Source organism: Lucilia sericata, unplaced genomic scaffold, assembly GCF_015586225.1.
Source record: "Lucilia sericata isolate MDLA Ls3-8-SP2 unplaced genomic scaffold, ASM1558622v1 Contig000484F_arrow, whole genome shotgun sequence".
NCBI lineage: Eukaryota > Metazoa > Arthropoda > Insecta > Diptera > Calliphoridae > Lucilia > Lucilia sericata.
The window spans coordinates 3959-30051 of record NW_023994499.1 but is presented as its reverse complement, the minus strand read 5'-3'; the positions used below and the strand labels follow the sequence as shown (position 1 = coordinate 30051).

The following is a 26093-nucleotide window of genomic DNA, read 5'->3' as shown; positions in this document are numbered from 1 at the left end:
ATTTTTGTCTTGAGCGTGTTCTTGAGTGGACTGCCTTAAATTCTTTGGTTGTTAATCCTTCTAAGACCAAAGCTATTATGTTTGGCCCTACCATACGATTTTTTCCCGATTTAAGAATTATTTTGGATGGTATCGGTATTGTAATTGCTGAAAACATTAAATGTTTAGGTATTATTTTGGATAGCAGGCTTTCATTCACTCAACATATTGATGTTTTATGTTCCAGAATATGGTTTATCATACGTAGAATTTACTCTGTTAACATGTATTTGCCTATGCATATTCGATATAAACTAGCTCATTCTCTTATGATGCCGCTAATACTTTATGCTCTCGAAGTTTTTTCCGGTACTTGTTCGAGGCAGTTAGATAAAGTCAAGCGTTTAGTAAATTCAATTGTGCGTTTTGTATATGGTGTACGACGTCGTGAACACATATCTGGTTATGTGCGTGACTTTTTAGGTTGTTTCTTTGTTGATTTTTTGAAATTTAGGAACTTGTCAAAATCATTTGTTGTCAGAATTGCTCGTTGGTGGAACATATTACCTGCTTATTTACATTTTTTCACATTCCAATAATGTTTTTCGGTTAAAACTTTTTCAACATTTGTCTGATTCTTCATAATCTGTTACATACTTATGTTTTTATTTGTATGTGTATGTTACTGATTGGGACCTAGTAACTTCTCGTTTTTGGTTATTTTTATGGCTGGGGAGCCTATTAATATATAATTAAAATATATATATTTTATATGTTAATTATATTGTATATATATTTTTTCTCATTTTTATTGAATTTAAAAATTTCTAATATTCTGATCTCAGAATTTATTACTGTGTAATATTGTTATTTTGGCCATGAAGGCTTTATATTTCGAAATAAATAAATAATAATAATAATAAACTGAAGGATTGAAAACTCCAAAATATACAATAGGCAAGGATTTTCATGCACTAAAGAATTAAAAATATGCAAAATATGCACCAACAAATATTTCCTTATGAAATTTAAATAAAATTGCAGTTGTTATCACTAATTTTTCTTTTATCGTATTTAAGTACATATTTATAGATATTTAGAGCTTAAGTTTTTGACAAAAAATATATAAGTATGTTCTTGATGACAGAACTACCGCTCTATGTACCATTTTAACGGAACCAAGATCTAGAGTATGACAATAATTATAAAGCCTAAAGAATATCTTTAAATAGTATATACATATTTAATTTCTGGAAGTATGACACCCTACACCAATTAGTATATTTAAGTATATTTAAAATATGTTGAATTGTTCTTCAATTATATTTAAAAATTTTTTTATGACAAATGGATCAAAAATGATGCGATCCCCATAAAATTTAGTGAATGGATGTATTTTAGTATAAATTATATTTGTTCTGGTGTGGTAATGTTTTCAAGTGAATTATGGACGTTAAAGGCATTATCTGAAGGATATTTTGTATGGGGTTAGTGTGAGAGCGATGTGTGTGCCAAATTTGTCAACTTATCAGTTTATATAGACACACAGATGGACAGTCTCAGAAAGTGATTCTGAGCCGATACTTTAATGGGGGTACAGGACCAATATTTTTGGACGTTACAATCATCAACACAAACGCATAATACCCTCTCCATTATAGTGGTGTAGGTTTTAAAAAATAACTAAAACTCTGTAAAATTTTTTGTTAGAATTTTTTTAAATAAATACCATTGTAAATATGTATCTATGTAAAAATCAAATTTATTGTAAAAATATTTAATACAAAGAAAACAAATCACAATTTGTGTTAGAAAAATTCAAAAATATGCAATAAAAATATTACAAATATGCAAATTATATGCAATTTAAAGCAAAATATGCAATTTATGCATTTATAACAAAATATGCAACAACAACTCGATGCCATTTTGTAGCAAATTCTTTAATTCGAAAGGAAAAATAGTTAAAAGTTATTTTGTGTTACTGACTACAAGCATGCATTTCCATAGAAATCCTTGCCCTGCTAATAACACTTTAAAGCAATTATTTTCTTATACAAAAAGTAAAATGGACAAAGTGGATAGTGCAAACTTAATTTATAACATAAAGTGCAATGGTGAGTCGTAATTCAGGTCTGAGTTGGGGAACAACTCTCGCGTCATCGTGAATATTTTTTAAGCGCGATCAGGCTTGTTTTTGTTGCCTGGCTTTCGACAGTTTTGCGTCTCGTTCGCACAGGTGTAGTGTATTACTTCGTATAACTGTTTAAAGTTACATTACCCGCGTGCTGTCGATTTGCATCATTTGAGGTTATATTGGAATATAAAATGAACATTTGATTTAAAATAAATATCTTGTGCAGTGGTGGAGTACCAAACAAAACTCATCGTTTAACTCGGGAGAGGAATCCAGGATATCTGCTTCCTCTATGACGGTATAGGTCGAAGTAAGGTTTTGGAGGAGGCTTCTGATCAAATTGTTGGTGGCGATATATCCTAGGAATCAGCCAAGTGAATCTTCTATCCTCCGAATTAGTTCGGAGGGGGATGAAGTAATCTCAAATATCAAATCAAAGAGTAATGGTGACGAATCCGAGACATGTGATTAAGTATATAATGGAACAACGAAAAATAAGTTAAAGACTAAAATAGCTGGACACAGATCAGATCTAAGAAATAAAAATAAACTTTGTAACCAAAAAACTGCACTTATGACCACTGAGCAGAGAGGGGACACTTACCAAATTTGGATAACGTTAAAATATTACAAAGAGAGAACAAGAACAACAAAAGTTACATGCTAGAGATGTTACATATTATAAATATAAAGAAAGAAAATAGAATAAACTACAAAACGGACATAGAAAACTGCGCTCAAAGCTAAAGGCATATTATTAACAAAAAGAGAATATAATAACACGGTGTGACAAAATTACAAAAAATCAATACACTCATCGCAAGACCTAGTGAAGTTGGTAGGTCTAGTAGAGTAGATTACAGTACTATTTTTAGAATCTTCAATAACCCTAAAAATCGGAAGATATTGCAAAAAAACGCATTTTGTTGACTAGACAGACCAAAAAAATTATATCTTAATATTTTCTTAACCGATTTAATATTTTTCTACTGTTTTGAAAAGAGTTTCCTTTGTCCTTTTAAAAAGTACACACACTTTTATATTTTTTACGGAAATGTGTAAAATATTTAGATCTAAATACAAATTTTTATATTTTTTTTCATTATTTTTTACAATTCAGTATCATTTTTGACCCACACTTTATTTGAAAATATATATTTTAAATATTTTTATATTTTAGCCCATATTTTTAGGAATAAAATAAGATATAATATGTTGAAATCAGATAAAAACTGACAGAAATAGAATTTTTTTCGTGAAACCAAAAATTTACCAAATCTCTCTTTGCTAAAGTAAAATATCAACGTTTTGTTTGTCTATTGTTACTCATTGTAAGTGAAAATGTTTAGTTTTTGTTATAGTAGTTAAGTTACAGTGTATGATAAAAGTTTTGTTTGTTATTTAAAATTATAGATTCTGTAGATGAAATATACAAGAGTATTTAAAGCTACAAGTCCACATTTTGGCATCCGTGGTCGGTCATCCCTTTTAGGAGATTAATGGGCAAACATATCGAAATATTTACTCAAAAAAAATTTCATATTTAAAATCAAATACGCTAACAAATAATATAAACCCAAACAAGTAAGAGTGCTATATTTGGCTGTGCCGAATCTTATATACCTTTCTCCATAGTGTATTTAATAAATATCAATTTCATAAAATTTAAATTTATTTCATTTTCCCGACTATAACATATTATAGCACAACAAAATTAACACCAACAACGCTAAACGAAATAACCACAAAAAATACACAAGGCAGTAAAACCAACAGCATCCAAACATACGAAACGAAATACACAAAAAAATAAAAACAAAATACACAATGCAATGAAACCAACCAATGCAATGAATAGCGATCTTCTCGAAAGCATGTCTTACAGAATTATTGAAGATTCGGATCTCGCCGATAACTGGGGTCCTCTAAAAACTAATTTCAACAAACATACAGACGGACAGACAGACGGACATAGCTTAATCAACTCCGCTACCTATAAGGATCCAGAATATATACATTATGGGGTCGGAAAATTATATTATAGATATTACAAACGGAATGACAAACTTATATATACCTTTCTCACGAAGGTAAAGGGTATAAAATATAAATTTTATAAACTTTTAATTTATTTCATTTTCCCGACTATATCATTAACAAAGCAGTAGCAAAACCTAATGAACAACAACGCTAAACGAAATAAACACACAAAAAACAAAATACACAAGGCAGGCAAACCAACAGACATCCAAACATACGAAACGAAATACACAACAAGTTAGAGTGCTATATTCGGCTATGCCGAATCTTAAATACCATCAACCAGCAAGCTACTTTTTTTAAAACCCATTTAACTATCTAATCTTTAGATAACTTGGCAAAATTTTTGGTTCCGTATTGAGGGTACCAACATTTATGCACTAATTTTAAATAACTAACTAATTTTAATTAGGTCCAGATAAATTTATATTAGTAGGCCAGTTCGAAAACAATTTCATTTTAAATTTTATCCAGATATAATCATCTAATAATGAATTAAATGGTATTAAGGGATTTTCATAAGTATACCTTCTGAACTGACCAAAAACGGCGAAACATGGGGTAAATACGCCAAGAAGTGGGTCTGTTTTATATTTTAATTCATTAAACACAGTATAATAAACCAGATATTTATTGTTTATTTCACATAGCTTAACAAACAAAATTAAAACAAATTATTATTGTTTTTTTTCTATATTTTAAACAAATTTTGTTCTACATCACAAGCATTACATATATTTGGCGAATGTGCCCTACGGGCAGTTGTGGGGTTCAGTTTCAATTTTTTTTTTTTTTTTCGGAAGCGGACCTTATATGGGTGCTATGACCAATTATGAGTGACTCATATAAAGACAAAACATATTTGTGTCAAATTTTATCAAGATAGCTTTATTTGATAATGAAATATGTGCTTTTAAGTGATTTTCGGAAGTGGGACTTATATGGGAGCTATGACCAACAATGGACCGATCCGTAAAAAGTTTGATGGAATGATTTGAATGTACACAAAACATATTTAAGTTGAATTTTATCCCGATAGCTTTGGAATTCAATGAAATATATGCGTTTAAGTGATTTTCGGAAGTGGACCTTGTATGGGAGCTATGACCAATTATGGGCCTATGCGGAAAAAATTTAGTAGAGTAATTTATATTTAGACAAAATATATTTATGTCGAATTTTATCACGATAGCTTCATTTGACGATGAAATATGTGTTTTTAAGTGATTTTTTCATATTTCATGTACAAAATTTGGTGTTGATACCGATATATTTGAGGGAGTTATTAACGATAAACTAATTTTCGGGAATATATACCTTTGTATGTATGGCGATGGGAAATATTGGATCGACTGTAAAGATTTTGAACATAATTGATCACTGCCCTGAAAAAATAATGTGTGACAAAATTCATCGAAATATCTTTGGTAGTTTCTGAGAAAACTTGAAAAGAATTAGAAAAAAAACGTAATTTTTTTCGAGGTAGTCTGAAATTTTTACTCATAACTTTTTACATGTTGAACCGATTTTGCTGATTTTTAATATCAAACTGCTCAGGATAAAAACAAATATTTTGGGTGAATTTTGTTGATTTCCTTTGCGTAGTTTTAACGTGAGCGTGTTTTACACATATAGACAAACGGACATAGCTAAATCGAATCAGAATTTCATAAGGACCCAGAATAAATATATACTTTGTTGGGTCTTAGATGAATATTTCTTGGTGATACACACAGAACGACAAACTTATATACTTATATCACCATTGATGGTGGTGATAGAGGGTATCACACGCAATGAAACCAACAGACATCCAAACATACGAAACTGAATACACCATGAAACAAACACAATATACACAACGCAATGAAACACACAGTCATTCAAACATGCCCCTGCCAGCAATTTTGTAGTCGACTACGAGAAAAATTCACTTCTAAAAATTATCTGGAGAGAATTTTGTTTCAAAATGTTTTCTCTTGTTTCTCCATTATTATGAATTTTATTTGTTAACTTAAGTAGACTGACTATAAACCAACTACAATATAATGTTGCAAAATTTGGTATTTATTAACGTAAGATACCGACTTTTAAAGGCTAGCTACAAGCTAACTATCATATAATGCAGAATTACTCCAAAATTATCTGGAGAGCAATTTCTTTCGAGATGTTTTCTCATGTTTCTTTATTATTTAGAATTTTGTTTTACATTTTTGTCATTTTCTTGTATACATTGTGAAATTAGGGTCAGTAAATTGGAAATATGAATTATAAAAGGTTAAATATTTCAAAACTCTTTCAACTTATTTTCATTCAGATTTTTCTGCTTTTAAAATGTTTTGCATAATTATCAAAAAGAAAAAAAAATGATTTTAAAGAATATTTTATTAAAGCGAATAGTTAAATAAATTTTAAATGTATTTAGTTAATGTAAATAAATTTTACATATATTTAATTAAAATGTAATTAATACAGTAGGTAATACAAGAGAAAACTATTAGTTGACTTTTCTGCAACAAACTTAAAGTTAATTAATAAACAGTTAACTTTAAGCTAATCTTTTTGTAACTAACTTTAAGTTAGTTGAAAAGTCATGCAGAGTCGGACAATTGGCTACTGCGTAGGACATCGCCATGTTAAACTAGTCAGTTGGCTCCATTAAAAATAATCCAATGATCAACCATAACTAGTTGATGAAAAAGTCGGCTTTTAATGCATTTAAAGTTAGTTGAGTTGCTGGCAGGGGCGGAACTGAATACACCAAGAAACCGAAACAACATACACATGGCAACGAAACACACAGCCATCCAAACATACGAAACGAAATAATAAAAAACAAGTAAGAGTGCTATATTCGGCACAAAATACACAAGGCAGGCAAACCAGCAGACATCCAAACATACGATAGGAAATACAGAAAAAACAAAATACTCAACGCAATGAAACCAACAGACATCCAAACATACGATATTAAATACACCAAGAAAACAAAAACAATATACACAAGGCAATGAAACACGCAGTCATCCAAACATACGAAACGAAATACTCGGATTTTTGCTTATATCTCCGTTGTTTATGAACGGATTTTGTTTAAATAGGAAACTTCTCGAAAGCATGTCTGATAGAATTATTGAAGATTTGGATCCCGAAGACATCTGGGGTCTTCAGAAAACTGATTTCAACAGACAGACAGACGGACATGGCTTATTCGACTCCGCTATCTATAAGGATTCAGAATATATATACTTTATAGGGTCATAAAACTATATTTTTGAAATTATAAACGGAATGACAAACTTATATATACCCTTCTCACGAAGGTGAAGTCATTCCGTTTGTAATTTCCAAAATATAATTTTCCGACCCTATAAAGTATATATATTCTGAATCCTTAAAATAGCGGAGTCGATTAAGCCGTGTCTTTCTGTCTGTTACAGTTTTTTGAAGACCCCAGATATCTTCGGGATCCAAATCTTCAATAATTCTATCAGACATGCTATAGAGAAGTTTCATATAAGCAAAAATCCGAGACAACCTCTGAAAATTTCATAAAAAATAAGCAACAACAACACTGCTAATTCATTGCGTTGTCTGTCTGTTGAAATCAGTTTTCTGAAGACCCCAGATACCTTCGGGATCCAAATCTTCAATTATTCTTTTAGACATGCTTTCGAGAAGTTCCCTATTTAAAATCAGCAAAATCCGTCCCTAAACAACGGAGATATAAGCAAAAATCCGAGGCAACCTCTGAAAATTTCATAAAAAATAAGCAACAACAACACTGCTTATTCATCGCGTTGTGTATTTTGTTTTTATACCCTTCACCTTCGTGAGAAGGGTATATATAAGTTTGTCATTCCGTTTGTAATTTCCAAAATATAATTTTCCGACCCCATAAAGTATATATATTCTGAATCCTTATAGATAGCGGAGTCGATTAAGCCATGTCCGTCTGTCTGTTGAAATCAGTTTTCTGAAGACCCCAGATATCTTCGGGATCCAAAACTTCAATAATTCTAACAGACATGCCACAAAGTATACAGAGGTGTCACTTTTGACATTTAAAAAAGTCTAAAATCAGCTTTTGTTTGATTTTGAAATTGTTTGGTGAGAAGAGGTATATAAAATACAGCTAAAAAAATCATTGAAATCGTTTTGTGCGAAAGAGAGGGAAATAGTTTTTTGCTCGTGACGCCTCTGTATACCCTGTGGACATGCTTTCGAGAAGTTTCCTATTTAAAATCAGCAAAATACGTTCATAAACAACGGAGATATAAGCAAAAATCCGAGACAACCTCTGAAAATTTCATTAAAAATAAACAACAACAACACTGCTTATTCATTGCCTTTGTATTTTGTTTTTTTGAGTATTTCGTTTCGTATGTTTGGATGGCTGTGTGTTTCATTCAGGGCTGCCAGATAAATTTGTAGAAATATCGGCAATTTTTTCCCAAAAAATCGGCATTTATCGGCACTTACGTTTTAAAAATCGGCAATAAATCGACAATTGAAAGAAACACTATTTTGTACCAAAGAAACATAACACAAATAAATTCAAAAATCACATATTGTTTTTACATACATGCATAACTCAGGGAATTTTTATTCAGAATAGGTCTAATAAAAGAACTCTTTGTAAGGGTACACCGAAACCTTGGTTTACTGGAATAAAATCTATTAGAATTTGTATCACTTTTGCAGAAAAATGTAAATGTATAATTATTTGTGGATTACTATATATTTACCCTGTAAAAAATATTCAAATTTTGTTATTTCATACATCATACATGATGTAGTTATTTCACACATCACTTGACAGTGAGTGATCGTTATCAACAATATTAATTAATTTTTACAATAGGATTTGTAACCAATTGTCTAGAGCGTGTGTCTAATATGGAATTATTTAATGGTTCTAATCCTAGTCAATATTAGAAGTTTTTTGAAAAAATATTGTTTTTTAAATTCCAAATTGCACGATCAAATAGAATAGACTAATAAACACAGAAAATTACTGCAAAGCCGATTTTAAATCCAGGAAAGTGGGGTTATCACATTTGTTATTGGTTATCGTCTAACAAAAATCGGATAGGTAAAGATTTTGCTGAGTACATTTTTATAATGGGAAATTTTCTCCAAATTTTTTAACTTTTCCACAAAAATGTGTAAATTTATTTTCGAACCATAAAAAATTTCTTAAAAATTTTAGCACCCTTAGATCAGACTTTTAGAACCTATTCAGGATTTTCATACATAAATTGTGTTTCCTTTTCATAATCGATCCAATTGACATTGGTGATGGAGCAAATTGTGTTCTACCGTACTGTAAATTTTCCTTTCCCAATTGTTTTAAAAGCTCCATGTAATTTTTGCTTATGTAAAGTTATAATAAATTCGTTAATTTGTTCGATTGGGTAAAAAATCGGCATTTTTTAAGCAAAAATCGGGAAATCGGCACTTTACTATTTTGAAGGTAAAATATCGGCAAAATACCGATAAATCGGCAAATCTGGCAGGCCTGGTTTCATTGCCTTGTGTATAGTTTTTGTTTCTTGGTACATTCAATTTCGTATGTTTGGATGGCTGTGTGTTTCATTGCCTTGTGTATATTGTTTTTGTGTTCTTGGTGTATTGAATTTCGTATGTTTGGATGTCTGTTGGTTTCATTGCGTTGTGTATTTTGTTTTTGTTTTTTTTCTGTATTTCGTTTCGTATGTTTGGATGTCTGTTGGTTTTACTGCCTTGTGTATTTTGTTTTTGTGTGTTTATTTCGTTTAGCGTTGTTGTTGTTCATTATGTTTTTCATTATTCGGCACAGCCGAATATAGTACTCTTACTTGTTTTTTATTATTTCGTTTCGTATGTTTGGATGGCTGCGTGTTTCATTGACTTGTGTATATTGTTTTTGTTTTCTTGGTGTATTTAATATTGTATGTTTGGATGTCTGCTTGTTTGCCTGCCTTGTGTATTTTGTTTTTTGCGTGTTTATTTCGTTTAGCGTTGTTGTTGTTGATTATGTTTTGCTATTGCTATAATAATGATATAGTCGGGAAAATGAAATAAATTAAAATTTTATAAAATTGATATTTTTTTTTTTTAATACACTATGGTGAAGGGTATATAAGATTCTGCACAGCTGAATATAGCACTCTTACTTGTTTTTCATCAAACAGTTACATCCATCGTTTGTAGACCTTTGTGAAATTCTAAATATTAAAAAAATTATGACTTTTAAAAATATGTTATTTATTGGAATTGAAAAACGATGTCTTATGTCTTGACCAATTTATGGCAAAATTTTTAAATTAAAATTTTTATTACTTGGCAATGAGAGGTCGTTATAATAAATTTTTTTTCAATAGGATTTATAACCAACTGTCTAGAGCGTATGTCTAATTAGGAATTAGTTAGAGGTTCTAATCGTAATCGATATTAGACGTTTTTCGAAAAAATATTGTTTTTTACAGCTTTTTTTAAAACCATTTCAAATAGCACTATAAAGTAACTTGTTAATAAAGAATTGAGTAAAAGAATAGACTAATATTATTAGTCTAATAAACACAGAAAATAACTTACACACACAATGTGTAAAATAAATTGTGTTTCCTTTTCATAATATACATAAGTACATCTCGATCCAATTGACATTTCTGATGTAGCAAATTGCGTTTTACTGTAATTTAAAGTTTCTTTTCCCAATTATTTTAAAAGCTCCATGTCATTTTTGCTTTTCCGAAGTTTAGTTTTGACAATAAATTCTTTAGAATTGCAAAAAAATAAAAAAATATAGCGAAATTACAATATTTTTGATTTGGGTAAAAAAATCGTCATTTTTAAAGCAAAAATCGGGAAATCGGCACTTTACTATTTTTAGGGTGAAATATCGGCAAAATGCGGATAAATCGGAAAATCTGGCAGGCCTGAATCTGACCCACAGTCCGCGGTCTTTTGCAAATTTTATTTAATTTCCTAAGAACAACTTTTCATTGAAATATACTTACAAGGTTCCTACTTGCGTCTGCTTTTAAGGGATTTTCCGCAGCTAACATGGCCGATGAAAACATAATGCAGCACAGTATGAAATTACCAAAATTGCTGTGGTTACACAACTTATGACAAAAAACACGAAACCTAAAAACAAATGAAAAAAGAATAAAGTTAGAAGTACATACCACCAATGAAAGTCAATTGCAATTAATATTATAATTTTGGCAACAATTTTCGGCCTCAAATGACATCAAAAGTTTTTAAAATAAAACCGTTTCAAACATATCTGAAGTTTGGGAATTCCCGGACTTTTCAATTTCCTTGGAAACGGAAATGAAAAAATTAATTTCCCGGGAATCCCGGAATTTATAGAAATACATACATACATACATACATACATACATACATACATACATACATACATACATACATACATACATACATACATACATACATACATACATACATACATACATACATACATACATACATACATACATACATACATACATACATACATACATACATACATACATACATACATACATACATACATACATACATACATACATACATACATACATACAAAATCTATGTTCATTATTATTATACCCTTCACCTTCGGTAGAAGGGTATATATAAGATTGTCATTCCGTTTGTAATTTCAAAAATATAATTTTCCGACCGTATAAAGTATATATGTATATTCTGAATCCTTATAGATAGAGGAGTCCACTAAGCAATGTCCGCCTGTGATTTGTTGAAATCAGTTTTCTGAAGACCTCATATATATTCGGGATCCAAATCTTCAATAATTCTGCCAAACATGCTTTCGAGAAGTTACCTATTTAAAATCAGCAAAATCCGTCCTTAAATAAGCAAAAATCCGAGACAATCTCTGAAAATTTCACACAAAAAAGAACATTTTTTGCATGCTTTGATAAATAAGGGAGGGTATATTGGATTTGTGCTGATGTTTGTAACATACAAAAATATTCGTCCTAGACCCACCTTAAAGTATACCAATCGGCTTAGAATCGTTCTGAGTCGATTAAGCTATGTCCGTCCGTTTGGCTGGCTGTCCATGTAAACCTTGTGCGCAAGGTACAGGTCGCAATTTTCAAGATAATTGTATGAAATTTGGCATACACGTTTTATTTGAACGAAAATATAAACAGTTCACAATTGGTCATAGCTCCATATAAGACTCATTTCCGAAAATCACTATAACGCGCGTATTTCATTGACAAGTAAAAAACTTTTATTTGTAAAATTTTGTAAATATATTGTCATTCTCCCGGAAGTTATTAACAATTAATGCATTTTCCGGGAATAAGGACATTTGTATGGGAGGTGTATGAAATTGTGGACCGATTTCGCCCATTTTTAACAGGAATCAAGCTTTCATATACATAGAAACAAAAAGCTTATTTTTTAAATTTTGTTTCATAACTCTTTCCGATGTAAACCGATTTCACTCATTTTTAATACCAAACTCATTTTCAATACAGACAGACGGACATAGCTAAATAGACTAAGAATTTGATAAGGACCCGGAATATACATATATACTTTGTTGGGTCTCAGATTAATATATATTGGTGTTACACACGGAATGACAAACTTATATATACCCTCTATCACCACTGATGGTGGTGGAGGGTGTAAAAATATAAATATTGGAATAACATTCAACATAAATATGTTTTGTGTATACTATATGTATATCACTCCATAGCTCCTCCTATATGTATATCACTCCATAGCCTATTACCGGTAACCACTTAAACGCACATATTTCATTACTGAATGAAGTATAAAATTCATCATTCTGAAAAATTTTAATATCAGACCCATAATTGGTCAAAGCTCTCATATAAGATCCATTTCCTTAAGTCACTTTACCCCATATAATTCATTAACATACAAGTATCCTATAAAATCCTATATAGTATATTATGTGTATCGGTAAATCATGTCCATATCTTCAATAACAGGTCCATAAACAAGTTATAGACTTGATCAAAGTTAGTTCCATAGATGTATAAACAACTGCTAAATAATTTCGAAATGGAAGCAAAATTTAAATTTTCACAATTTATTGAAAATTTAAAACTATTTAGATGGGTTTCAAAAAGCTTACAGGTGGAGGGTATTTAATTTGTTTAAATACACTATGGTGAAGGGTACATAAAAGTCAGCAAAGGCGAGTATAGACTTCTTACTTGTTTTCCACTAAGAACTAACTTTTTGAAGGAAAACATACAAGTCCATTTTTCGTGGAAACTATATACCTATGTATGTAAGATAGAGAAAAACAAGTTTAATCTGAAATCTCTTTTATTTCCTACAAAAAAAAGGGGAATTTCGTGTCAAGTAACCCAACTTTTAAAATCGATGTCTTCCGATTTGGATCGATTTGGGCACCAAAGTTAGTACTATGTGATAGTAGGCCAGACTTAGAGGGGGTCAAAGTTGTTACACTCATTCAAATGAGTGTAACTTTTCACCTATTGGTCCTAGAAAAAATTGTCCAATGGAGTTCAAATAGCTGTTTCTTAATTTTTTCCAAAAATATTTTTTTGATTTTTAAAATTTAATTTTTTTTTTTTTTTTTCAAAATGGGCCTTTTTTGCATTTGGTACGCACTGATGTCAAAAACTGTAAGTACGGCAAATTCGTTTAATGAACATTTTTAGTAAAATTTTTATTTTTTTATAAAAATAAACATAAAAACATAAAAATTTGTGAAGAAAATATATTATAAATAGAATAATGTTTGTTTCAAATGAAAAATTCTGTTCTGGTAGATTCATTTACAAAACGTAAGTTTGCCCTGAAATTATGTAAAATTAATTTGTTTGTAAAAAAATAAACATAACAATGAAAAATTAATGAACAAATTAAATATATTCCAAATGATGGAATCTTTGTTACAAATGGAAAATTCTACTCCTGCGGAGTAATTTTCAAATTTTGGCCGGGTAAGTACATCATGGATTTTGGTATATAAAGTGTTCCGGATCGGATTTTTTAGTTAATCAGGTTATATTTATAGTGTAAAAATGAAAATATATTAATTTGTTAACAGTTAATAGATGTCAAAATTTGTTCATAACGGAGAAGCCAGGCTCCGCCGGTATATATTTCAAATGGGTTTCATTATATAAAGTGGTCCTTAAAATAACTTTTTCAGTTAATCACAATATAAATATGTATTAAATATGAAACAGTATTGTTTAATCCTAATACAGAGACTGAAAATAACTGGGCCACATAACCAAAGTGATTGAATTGTGATTTATTTTGGTTTTTTTTTTTAATAAATCACTCAGAATAACAGTTATAAAATGATTTTTACCTAAATGGTTTAGTATTATAACCTTTACTACTTTTGTTTTGTTACTTATGTTTTTGGCAGAGCACTTGGATTTTGCATTCCCTTCAGTGCTGACAACAATGGACAAGCAAAACGCAAAACGCACGAATAAATTAAAAAGGGGTAAAAAGCGTTATTTTCGAACTGAAAAGGGGTAAAAAAAGCACTACGGTTTTTTTTTTTTGGTAAAATAATGTTTATTTTAATAAAAATTGCACATCACATTGCTCATGTACTACAAGACTGGCATATTCCAAACTTTTTTTTTTTTTAACTAAGGGCTACAAAACATGCTTTATACTAAAGTATTTCATATAGATTTATCAAATTTATAATATGTCGATTATTTTCGGTTAGTTAATAGTTAATAGGTAGAATCAGTAGGGAGTGCTGTCAATTTTCTTCCTTTTTTCCAAACATAAAAGAACTGAAAAGAAAAAACTTCAAAATATTCAAATGAACGGCAATTGCAAGCAATATTCCACATTTTTATGCCCTTCCTTTTATTTCCAATGGTTTTGCGTTCTATGTTATTCAAATTAAAAATCTCTTAATTTGTTTAAAAGTTATTTTAAAAATAGTAAAATGTCAAATTGTAAAATTGTACAAAACTTATGAAATACTTTTTTTGCAAAATCTATATATCTTTAAACAAAATCACTTCAAACCGGTCAAAATTTACCGTTCATATAAATAAATCTGGCCTGATGTTTAAAAATATAAGCATATTAATATTTTTCAAGTTCTTGAAAAAAGTTTAATTTCACATTAGAACCTAGTTTGTTAAAAGCTAGCTAGTTAATGTTGCTGTAAACTTGAAATAAATGCAAAAAATATGAACAACAGTGTCCCATTTACGTCAAAGAGTTATGTTAGGTTTCTAAAATTTAAAACACTTTTTTAAGTGAAATTTATTCCCTTAGTATGGACTATTAAACTGATCAAACAAAAAGATTGAAAATATTATAAAAAGCATTAAATGGACTCAAAAAGGCACCACTATAGTGCCTTTTTGAAAAATGGCACCATGATAAAAATTGTCCGTGTTTGTCACATCAAAAAGCACCGCAAATAGTGCTAAAAGCACTAAGTTGGCAACACTGATTCCCTTTTTATCTTGCTTATAAGAGAGTGGGAGAGTATATTGTTGTTGTTTGCTATGATTTCTGAAGAAAATATGTGTGTCCTAATCAGCGTTGCCACTCACAATTTATTTTTCTTACCAAAGTTCCGACAAAAAACTACCAAAACGTTCCAAAAACTACCAAATTTTTTTGCTTGTGTTTAGAGTTCCATTATTTTTAAAACTAATATGTAATATCATACAATGATTTGTTCCAAAGAATCAATAGTTTACTTTTACGTAATTAGACAAAATGTCCAAATACTTTGGTATTATATAGTTATGAAATACATAATTGCTGTTTTCGACAAAATTTGTACCAAAATCATTCCCGAGAAAATAATAATAGTATTAATAGACTATGACGAATCATATATGTATATCCACCATCAGAATCTATCGTACAAATTGAGGACTTTATGGATAAATCCTTTTATTATACTACGGTTAACTAATTTGTTATTTATTGATAATAAAATTATTTTCCGTAAAAGGGGCTATATGGCTGTAATAGGATCGATTGTGGACCAATCGACATAAATTAGATAAAGCTTTCGGTTCTTAAAAACTGTTTCAACAGACAGACTGGGGGACATGGCTACATCGTCTTAGAATCTAATGAAAACCTAGAAAAAATATATACATACAATCTGGCTTCTTAAAAAAAATGAATTAGTTTGCTCTCCAGTAGGTTAGTGCTTTATGTTGTAGTCAGACCTGACGTCGTGCGTTCGATTCCCACCTGAGGCATTGGTTAGGAAGTTCACAACGGGACCGATGTAGGCCTAGAAGTATTCCTTCGGATTTTATGTAACATCCTCATTTCAAACTAACTATCTTACTAACATTCATGAATCAGAAATGTTGAAATACAGAGAAATTTAATATTTTCTTAGAACAAAGAATATAACATACAATAACAAACTTAACAAGGATAAACAAATATAAACTTAACAAGGATAAACAAGATTGACGTATTTATTAAAATTCTTATTACTTTGCCATAACAAGGTCATAAATGTTTATAAATTCATATGCATGAGATCAAAATTATCTCATCCTACCAAATTTGGACCAAAATTTAAACCTACCAACCAAACTACCAAAAGTCATTTCAGAGATTTGAAACTACCAATTTTGGTCCAATTGGACCAAAGTGACAACGCTGGTCCTAATAGTGTATTTAGATGTGCGATTTATTGTTTTATTTTTAAAAATAAAAATCATAAGCAGACCTTTTCAAAAATGTTTACAAAATAAAAATCAATTGTAGCGAGTTATTTTGTTTTTCTTTTCGGTTTCTCTCAACCAGTGTTGCCACAACAAAATTTTTTTCTAACCAAAATAGGAATAAAAATAACCAAATTAAGAAAAAAGTAAACAAAATTATTTTTATTTGTTTCATGTTTACATTTGGACATTAAAATAACAAATTCATTTTCTAAAGTGAAACTTGTAACTATGTTAAATTTCGTCGCTAAACTGGTATTATGAAGACAGTTATGAGCGTTAATGTAATTTTCTGTACGGGATCTTATATTAGACGTATGGTCAATTATGGACCAATTCTCATAAAATCTGACAGAGATATTTTAGTTCCTTTAAAACTTGATTATGTTGAATTTTGTTGCTATATTGCAGTACATTATGAGCTTTAAAGTCATTTTCTGAGGAGACTTTTTATGAGGGATAGAGTCAATTATATACCGATCCTCATAAACTTTGACAAATACATTTCCAATAAAACTTTTTTATATTGAATTTCATTGCTATAGATGCTCCTTTAAGCAATATAGTAATTTTCTGAATAGGGCATAATATGGGGGCTAGGTGAAATCGTTGACCGATATTTCGCATTTTCAATACCAATCAAACTGGGTCAATTAAAAATATTTTGGCAAAATATTTCAGTTTTCTATCTTGTTTCTCTTCGACTCTATCGTGTTTTCAACAATAAATATATGTCTCTTCGCGGATTCGTTAATAAGTGTAATTAATATTTGTTTTAAAAAATAACTGAGTTTTTAACGCGTTTTAGCGCAATTCAAAAATACTCCACATATGACTTTTTGGAAAACAATTTTAAATTATAAAATTCTTCCCATTTTATGTACAGATTTGGAGATTTAGTTCGAAATTTGGGTTTAAGGGGTATATTTGACCAAATTATAATACCATGTAGCGGATGTTAGCATTACATTCATAACTTCAGCAATATTTGTAAACGTAATCTATTTAAATTATCCGACAAATTGACCAAAATTTAGAATTTAATACGGTAAAATAAAAACTAGTATACAACATCATCTAGAAAATGTAAATAAAGAACTAAAAGTCATGGTGAGATAGTAGAAGTCAAAGGTCATGAGTATCAAATATTTGCATATATCGCGATTATTGTTTGTCGTACGAGTTTAGATGTTATTACAACTTTTCTATACAATACAATTTAATTTTCCTTAGCTGTGTTACTTAAAATATCAGTTGATTAATACTTTAAAGATATTGTGATACTATTCTTGCATCAATTAGCAGAAAATACTTCATTAATTCTTATTAAATCAATTATCTTAGAATTTCGGCAAATTAGCACAGTATCTGTTTATGCAAATTTTCAAATAGGTATAGAAGTTGCAATTATACTTGAAATTTTAAATTTAATTTGGAGGACATAATCTACTAAGTACGTAGACTATTCCCACCAAATTCCATAAAAATCGAAATGCGAAATACAGCCTACTTCGTTTTTTCATATAAGTATCGCGAGTTCTTTACATAAAAAGTTCCAATAGAAATATTAAAGGAAGGACGGACGAGTTTGAATCGACCCAAAAAGTGATTTTAAGTTCATGGATGCACCAGGAGAGAGAGGATTCATTATTCACGGTGTTACATTGACTAGTGTGAATAAAATAATATTACGGTGTTGTTATGATTTTAATCAACTCATTTAATATGTGGAAAACTCATAGGTAATTTTGCTAAATCCTAACCAATTAAGATATCGAAAAATACCTTTGTGCACATAAGTATAACCAGTAGATGTACAAATTGCAGTAATAAAAACATTTCGAATAGTAAAAAAAAAATTCCACATATTACCAAAATTCAAAACAGGGACGATATGTATATTTACATACATAGTTGGTTTAAAACTAGAGATAAAAGAAGTTTTTTAATTTTAGAATAAAAGCAAACAGCATTTATAAATAAAAATAACCAATTTTGATTAATAATAACCAAAGTGGCAAAACTGCTCTCAACCACTTATCAAAAAAAAATCTAACAAAAAGGTTTCTCTCAGTGATAAACTGCAAAAATACAATGGTGATCACAGCAATTAACCTTATAAAAACAAAATGGACCCGTTATTTTAAGTCTCTGTCCTAATATATATTATAAATCTCTTTGTAACAGCTTAATTACAATTGGAACCACAACCGCTGTCGACAATGAGTTTTCATACATTTTGTATGGAGAGCAAAATTTCATCCTGTGGTTGGCGATATTGTGGTTGAGTTAGATTCTATTCTACTTTTATTGCGCTCTCTAGTTGCCATATGTTCATAATTTTTTGCTAAAAATCATGCAAAAACAAGGTTTTTATAATGGGCATTTTTCGCCATGCTTTATTTTTAAAGGAAATACATATAAAATAAAATGGGAAAACATATTATATCTGTTTATTCTGAATAATTTTTTAATCATTTTTATTTATCATCATCACATCATTTTGTGGTCTGTCGACAGTCGCACAGTGGTATAGGAAAAAAAAAAGAGGGAAATAATTCGGTAACTTCTAAACGGTTAATCCGATTTTAATGAAATTTGGTGTGCACAAAGAGGAGGTGTTGTCGAGTTTAGGTTTTGAATTTGGACCTTATAGGCCAACCAGGGGCCCGGCGGGGGGTCATCAAATTAGGACACCTCGGCTATGTTAAATTTTTAAAACGATCCTATTTCTTCATTTGAGTTCCGATTTAAAAAAAATTTCGTATATAGAATCTCCTCATCGAGCACTATAAAAATGTCGTCGTAGCAGTAAATTATCTCTTATAGTTTAGGAGATATTCGCATTTGAATATTAAAATTTTAAAATTTTTACCGTCCTTACTTTAGTTTTTTTGATAATAGCAGGTCCAAATATTTCCGATTTTCGCCATTTTTTTTTATTTGCTTAACAACAAGTTTATATACCAAGCAGTGAAAGAATTATGTAAAAATCATGACTGAGTCCAAAGTTATAGGCATTTTAATTTAAAAAATTAAAAAAGGCGATTTTTTGTCATTTTTTTGGGAAAAAAGTATCTTTTTCTTTTTAAGTTATCTAAAAAGTTTCTAAGAAAATGTATATAGAATTTATACTTTTTGGAAAGCTGACTTTACATAAAGTACGATAAATGAAACAAAACCTAAAAATTTTGATACCGAGGGGACCAGGTCCATCCAAAAAAACCCTATTTTTTATGGAAAATTAAATTTTGAGCAAAAATTCTCAAATCGCATAGTCGATATCAAATTATAGTGACCTGTTTTATATGACCCAATATGTTCTTAATCATTTTGTAACGGGTTTCGATAACCCCGCCCCTGGTATGGATATAATAGGCAAAAAACTAAAAAATCCCATTTTTGGGATTTTTTAAAACTTTTTTGGGAATTCCGGGATTTCTAATAAGAAAATTCGAAATTTTGATTTAATTTTGGATTTTAAGTAAAAAAATCTACCTAACTGTAAAATTTCATCAAAAAATATTCATAAATAAAATTTTTATTGCAATTAGAAAATTTGTATATTCGCAAAAACTGAATAAAAAACATTTTTTAATTTTTTTAAAAAAAGTATTCCGCGAATTTTTTAATTTTCAAAAATTATATACAGTTTTGAAAAATAGACAAAATTACCTTTCCATTGATATATAACATGCCTACCTAATGTTTTTTAAGTGACAAATTAATTAGGGAAAACTCAACATCTTTTAGAAAATTTGCCTAGCACTATTATTTCATCCATAAGGTTAACTCTTAAATTTGTTACATATATGGATGAAAATAATAGTGCTAGGTAAATTTTCTAAAAGATGTTGAGTTTTCCCTAATTAATTTGTCACTTAAAAAACATTAGGTAGGCATGTTATATATCAATGGAAAGGTAATTTTGTCTATTTTTCAAACTGTATATAATTTTTTAAAATTAAAAAATTCGCGGAATACTTTTTTCTAAAAAAATTAAAAATGTTTTTTATTCAGTTTTTGCGAAGATACAAATTTTTCAAATTGCAATAAAAATTTTATTTATGAATATTTTTTGATGAAATTTTACAGTTAGGTAGATTTTTTTACTCAAAATCCAAAATTAAATAAAAATTCGAATTTTCTTATTAGAAATCCCGGAATTCCCAAAAAAGTTTTAAAAAATCCCAAAAATGGGATTTTTGGTTTTTTGCCTATTATATCCATACCAGGGGCGGGGTTATCGAAACCCGTTACAAAATGATTAAGAACTTATTGGGTCATATAAAACAGGTCACTATAATTTGATATCGACTATGCGATTTGAGAATTTTTGCTCAAAATTTAATTTTCCATAAAAAATAGGGTTTTTTTGGATGGACCTGGTCCCCTCGGTATCAAAAATTTTTAGGTTTTGTTTCATTTATCGTATTTTATGTAAAGTCAGCTTTCCAAAAAGTATAAATTCTATATACATCTTCTTAGAAACTTTTTAGATAACTTAAAAAGAAAAGATACTTTTTTCCCAAAAAAATGACAAAAAATCGCCTTTTTTTAATTTTTTAAATTTAAATGCCTATAACTTTGGACTCAGTCATGATTTTTACATAATTCTTTCACTGCTTGGTATATAAACTTGTTGTTAAGCAAATAAAAAAAATGGCGAAAATCGGAAATATTTGGACCTGCTATTATCAAAAAAACTAAAGTAAGGACGGTAAAAATTTTAAAATTTTAATATTCAAATGCGAATATCTCCTAAACTATAAGAGATAATTTACTGCTATGACGACATTTTTTATAGTGCTCGATGAGGAGATTCTATATACGAAATTTTTTTTAAATCGGAACTCAAATGAAGAAATAGGATCGTTTTAAAAATTTAACATAGCCGAGGTGTCCTAATTTGAGGACCCCCCGCCGGGCCCCTGGTTGGCCTATAAGGTCCAAATTCAAAACCTAAACTCGACAACACCTCCTCTTTGTGCATACCAAATTTCATTAAATCGGATTAACCGTTTAGAAGTTACCGAATTATTTCCCTCTTTTTTTTTTCCTATACCACTGTGAGTCGCCTTATTTTAATTCGTCGCTCGCTCTTTTTGTGTGGTTTGTCGACAGCGGTTCCAATTGTAATTAAGCTGTAAGTCTGTTCGTTTTGTTTATTTGTTTGTTTGTTCGTCAATCATGCCTAAACGGCTGGACCATAGTTAGATCTATACTTGGAGAGTGTTCAGAACTTGGACTAGGAGGGGTCAAAAAAGGGATAAAAATGAGTGAAAAAGGCGCAAAATTAGTACTTTTGATAGTAAATACTGATTTTGTCTATCCTTAAGCAAAAGCATTTTCGATTAAACTACTTAATTCGTTAGAAATATATATTAGCAAAGTGCCGTTGCGAAAATTGGACCGGAAGGGGACAAAAATAGGCCAAATGGCGAAAATCTGACAAGATTAGTAATCTTGTGCTTTAAGAACGATTTTTTTCTATTCTAAAGCCAAAATATTATAAACTATGATTTTGATAGTCTCAGACATATGTATATATTTAGAAATCCCAGTCTTAGGGGGAAAACGGGTAAGAAAGGGAAATATGTATTTGCTGCGTAAAGGGACTCAATAAATGCATATTTTCAGAAAATTCAAACTACTTCAATTAATAAATAAAACAAATAAATAAACCAGTAACAATTTATAGTTGGGCATGGTCGACCATACACCGGTGATTATGTTACAAATGTTTATTATTTTTTTTAATAATAAAGCATTTTAAATTAATTTTTACCTTAATTCATAACTATTTTAACATTTTATTGACAAAAAAGGGATTTTCTAAAGAGGGTTATATGGGGGTAGGTGGTTAATATGGGACTACCCTTATACATTTTGGATTTACCGGGATGTGATCAAATGAGGACCGATCATTATGAAAATCAGCAGTGTCATCAAACTAAGTTTTGCCGATTTTTGGTGTGATACAAGAACATTTAACATATTTATGGGTAGTATTTTTGGTATTGTGTTGGTACTTTTTATAAATATTGTTCAAATTCAGTGAAATTTCTTTTATAGCTTTATAAGATCACAAAGAAATTGTAAGGAGTTTCCTCTTAAGGAGACCTTCAGCATTTTTGAAACATGAAGAAGTTAGTGAAAAATTAGCACTTTATGCTTTAAGTCAAAAATTATTCTATCTCCTAAGTTAAAAATGTATATTATAGTTTTACCTAACTAAATAGTATTAGGGCCAATCTTTAGGTGAAAGATTAGCGATTAAATTAATCCTCGAATGTTGTCTTTGTGTACTCAATTAGTTAATTTTGTTTGCAAGTTTAAGCACCCAATGGAGGTGGTTTAAACTTAAGCATGAAATGCAAAAGTGTTAACAGACGATGCAAAAAAATTAATACAATTTTTTATAAATATAAACATTAAAATGTTCTATTTATTGATTAGTATAAATTATGCACACCCAAAATATATATTTTTTTGGTTTTAAATTTAAGTTTTCATTAATTTTCATATTAAATTTACAATTGTCTTCTTCTTTTTTATAAAACATGCATTGGTTTGATAACAAAAAGTGACATTTTCGGTTGTTTTGTATAGCAACACTGCAAAGTTTAATCTTGTACTCAAAAAATCAAAGGGGATTAACATCAGATTAAATTAACTAATCTGATTATTAATTGGCATTTAATTGCCAACTCAAAAACCCGCTCTTAAAATTATAATTTTGGAATCTTTTAGCTTTATAAATTGGCAAAAAATAATTATGAAGCAGTGTTGCCCATACACATACTGTTACACATTAATTTGTATTGGTAAGCAGCAGAGAACAAAATGTAACCAAAAATAAAACTGTACTAATAAAATCACTGCAAACTAAAAAGGATATTCTAACTGTCAAATTGATATTATGGATTTTGACAGACAGCGTACATTAAAGTTCATATATAAAAAACTATCAGCTGTGCTCTCTCATTCACTTATATAAATTCGGCTTTCTCAACATTTTGTTGTTGTATTTCTGTGTGGATTTTAAAAAGTTGCGTACAGATCTTACTTCGACAAATGCTGATCAGCAACCGAGTTGATTTTGTTTTGCAAGTTGAGAGATATTCAACTAACACATGCTCAAATAAGAAAATACACAAGTAAGCTTATAGTGTAGGTGTGTCAACGCAACGTCAGCAGAAATTTCTTGCCCTATCTCGCGTGATAGGGAATCGCGATTTTGGGCAACAATGTTATGAAGTAATCTCTTAGTGAGTGGCAAAATGAGTAAAATTTTTTATTTCGGAAATGCTATGTTATGTTATTTAAATCACCGAAATTTTTATATTTCTGGATGTTGAAAATTTTCAGAAATTGATCTATGGACTTAAAGCAGATTTTTAGTTTACTCTGACTGGATAATATTAAGTATAATGTTATGAGCCCACTTCAAAACCCCGGGCAACGCCGGGTATAAAAATCTAGTTTATTAATATTTAATAAAACAAGTTTGAGTACTATATTCGGCTATGCCGAATCATAAATACCCTCCACCTGTAAGCTTTTTGAAACCCATCTAAATAGTTTTAGATTTTTAATAAATTGTAAAAATTTAAATTTTGCTTCCATTTAGAAATTATTTAGCAGTTGTTTACACCTATGGAGCTAACTTAGATGAAGTCTATAACTTGTTTATGGACCTGTTATGGAAGATATGGTATTGAAAATTAGCAAAAAAATTCTATATGAAAGCTTTATTCAAAAATGGGCGGAATCGGTCGACAATTTCATACGCCTCCCATACAATGTCCTTATTCCCGGAGGACTCTAGATTAATTGTTAATAACTTCCGGTAGAATGAAAACGAAATTTAAATTTTGCAAAACATTTTAAAATTATCATAAAAAGTTCGCACTTACAACTTTTTTAATGCGCATTTGACGAGATGTCAATTATAATGATATGAAATTTACGCAGTATTACAACTGTATTCGTAAATAGCTATTCAAGATTTCACATTTTTAAAAGATTTACGCCTATTCTTCGCAAGATTGTAAAAGCCCTGCTCTGTCCTTAGATCTCTGACATCAACAAGATATACCTTAAATTGCGTGAAATTACTACATCTATTAAATACCACAGCTAAAATTTAATTTGATTAATGCGCGCACATGGACTATTAAAAAAAACTGAAAAAAAATGCAAAAGCTTGGTTAAATTATTTACAACCGTATGTATCTGCACCAAAAGTATTAATGAAATTATTATAAGGATTTTTGAATGTCCAATGTCTTCTGACTCTTTTTTATAAAGGATGGCTTTGGCAAGTTTCAAAGCATTTTTCATTTTTAAATGTTTAAAAAGTTGAAAGATAAAATGCTAGTGGTCTGCAATTTGGACCTACATATGTTTTGGTATATTATACCGAAATGTATCAAAACAATTACATACATATTTTGAAAGGTTAACAAAATACGAGGCATGTTAATTCAGTTTCATCGATTCTTAAACATTTTTGATTTTGCACATATACATATTTAAAAGTCATCAAATCTCATCCAACCACATAGCAAAGTTACATAATGACTGAAACTTATTCCTAGAAATTTTGACAGTAAAAAATTCCTGAGAATAAAGTTGCCTTTTGAATAAAGATTTTCTCTTATATGCTAATATAAAGTTAATATTAAATGTTATAACTATTACTACATAGTATTAAACATTTAAATAAAAATTATGCTTAATTGAAAGAAAAAACAAAACCTGTTTGTTTGTGGAAAATAAGAAGAATGATGAACCCTCCGGTATGGGCTGTATTTTTGTGGCAGTATTAACCTCTGACATGCGTCTTGGTCTGGCAGTGGCTACACGTTGTCATCATATTCTATATGATAAAGAAAAGTTAAATATTGAACAATATATATTCTTAAATATAAGTATATATCAAAGTATTTACCAGGTCCGGCTTGCGTGCAGCGAGAAAAAATTATTTGCATTTTTAATTCACTATTTCTAATATAAAGAATAAATTTCATGCATTCTTCTTTAAAATGCTGCTACAAAGTCCGAGCCTGATAAAATTTGACTTACTTTCGAAACTCCTAAGAAAAATAAAATTTATTTCATTTACTTCGGCTAATAAGCTTAACCGTCAATAAGGGAAATGGTAAGCGCTAATGTTCTGTCCTTTGTGCGAACAGCACGGATCTAATTCA

At 29.6% G+C, this 26093-nt stretch overlaps 1 protein-coding gene across 1 annotated transcript in view; it reads right to left on the bottom strand.

Annotated features, from left to right (window-relative positions):
- The window catches only part of LOC119605426 (muscle calcium channel subunit alpha-1-like), a 310164-nt gene extending 284413 nt beyond the window's left edge, over window positions 1–25751 (bottom strand). The window contains exons 1-2 of the mRNA XM_037958526.1: window positions 25642–25751; window positions 11161–11290 (exon numbers count right to left, since the gene is read on the bottom strand). Coding sequence (XP_037814454.1) covers window positions 11161–11223 — 63 coding nt within the window. The 5' untranslated portion in view covers window positions 11224–11290; window positions 25642–25751. The remainder of the gene's footprint in view (window positions 1–11160; window positions 11291–25641) is intronic.
- Window positions 25752–26093: the final 342 nt, after the last annotated feature.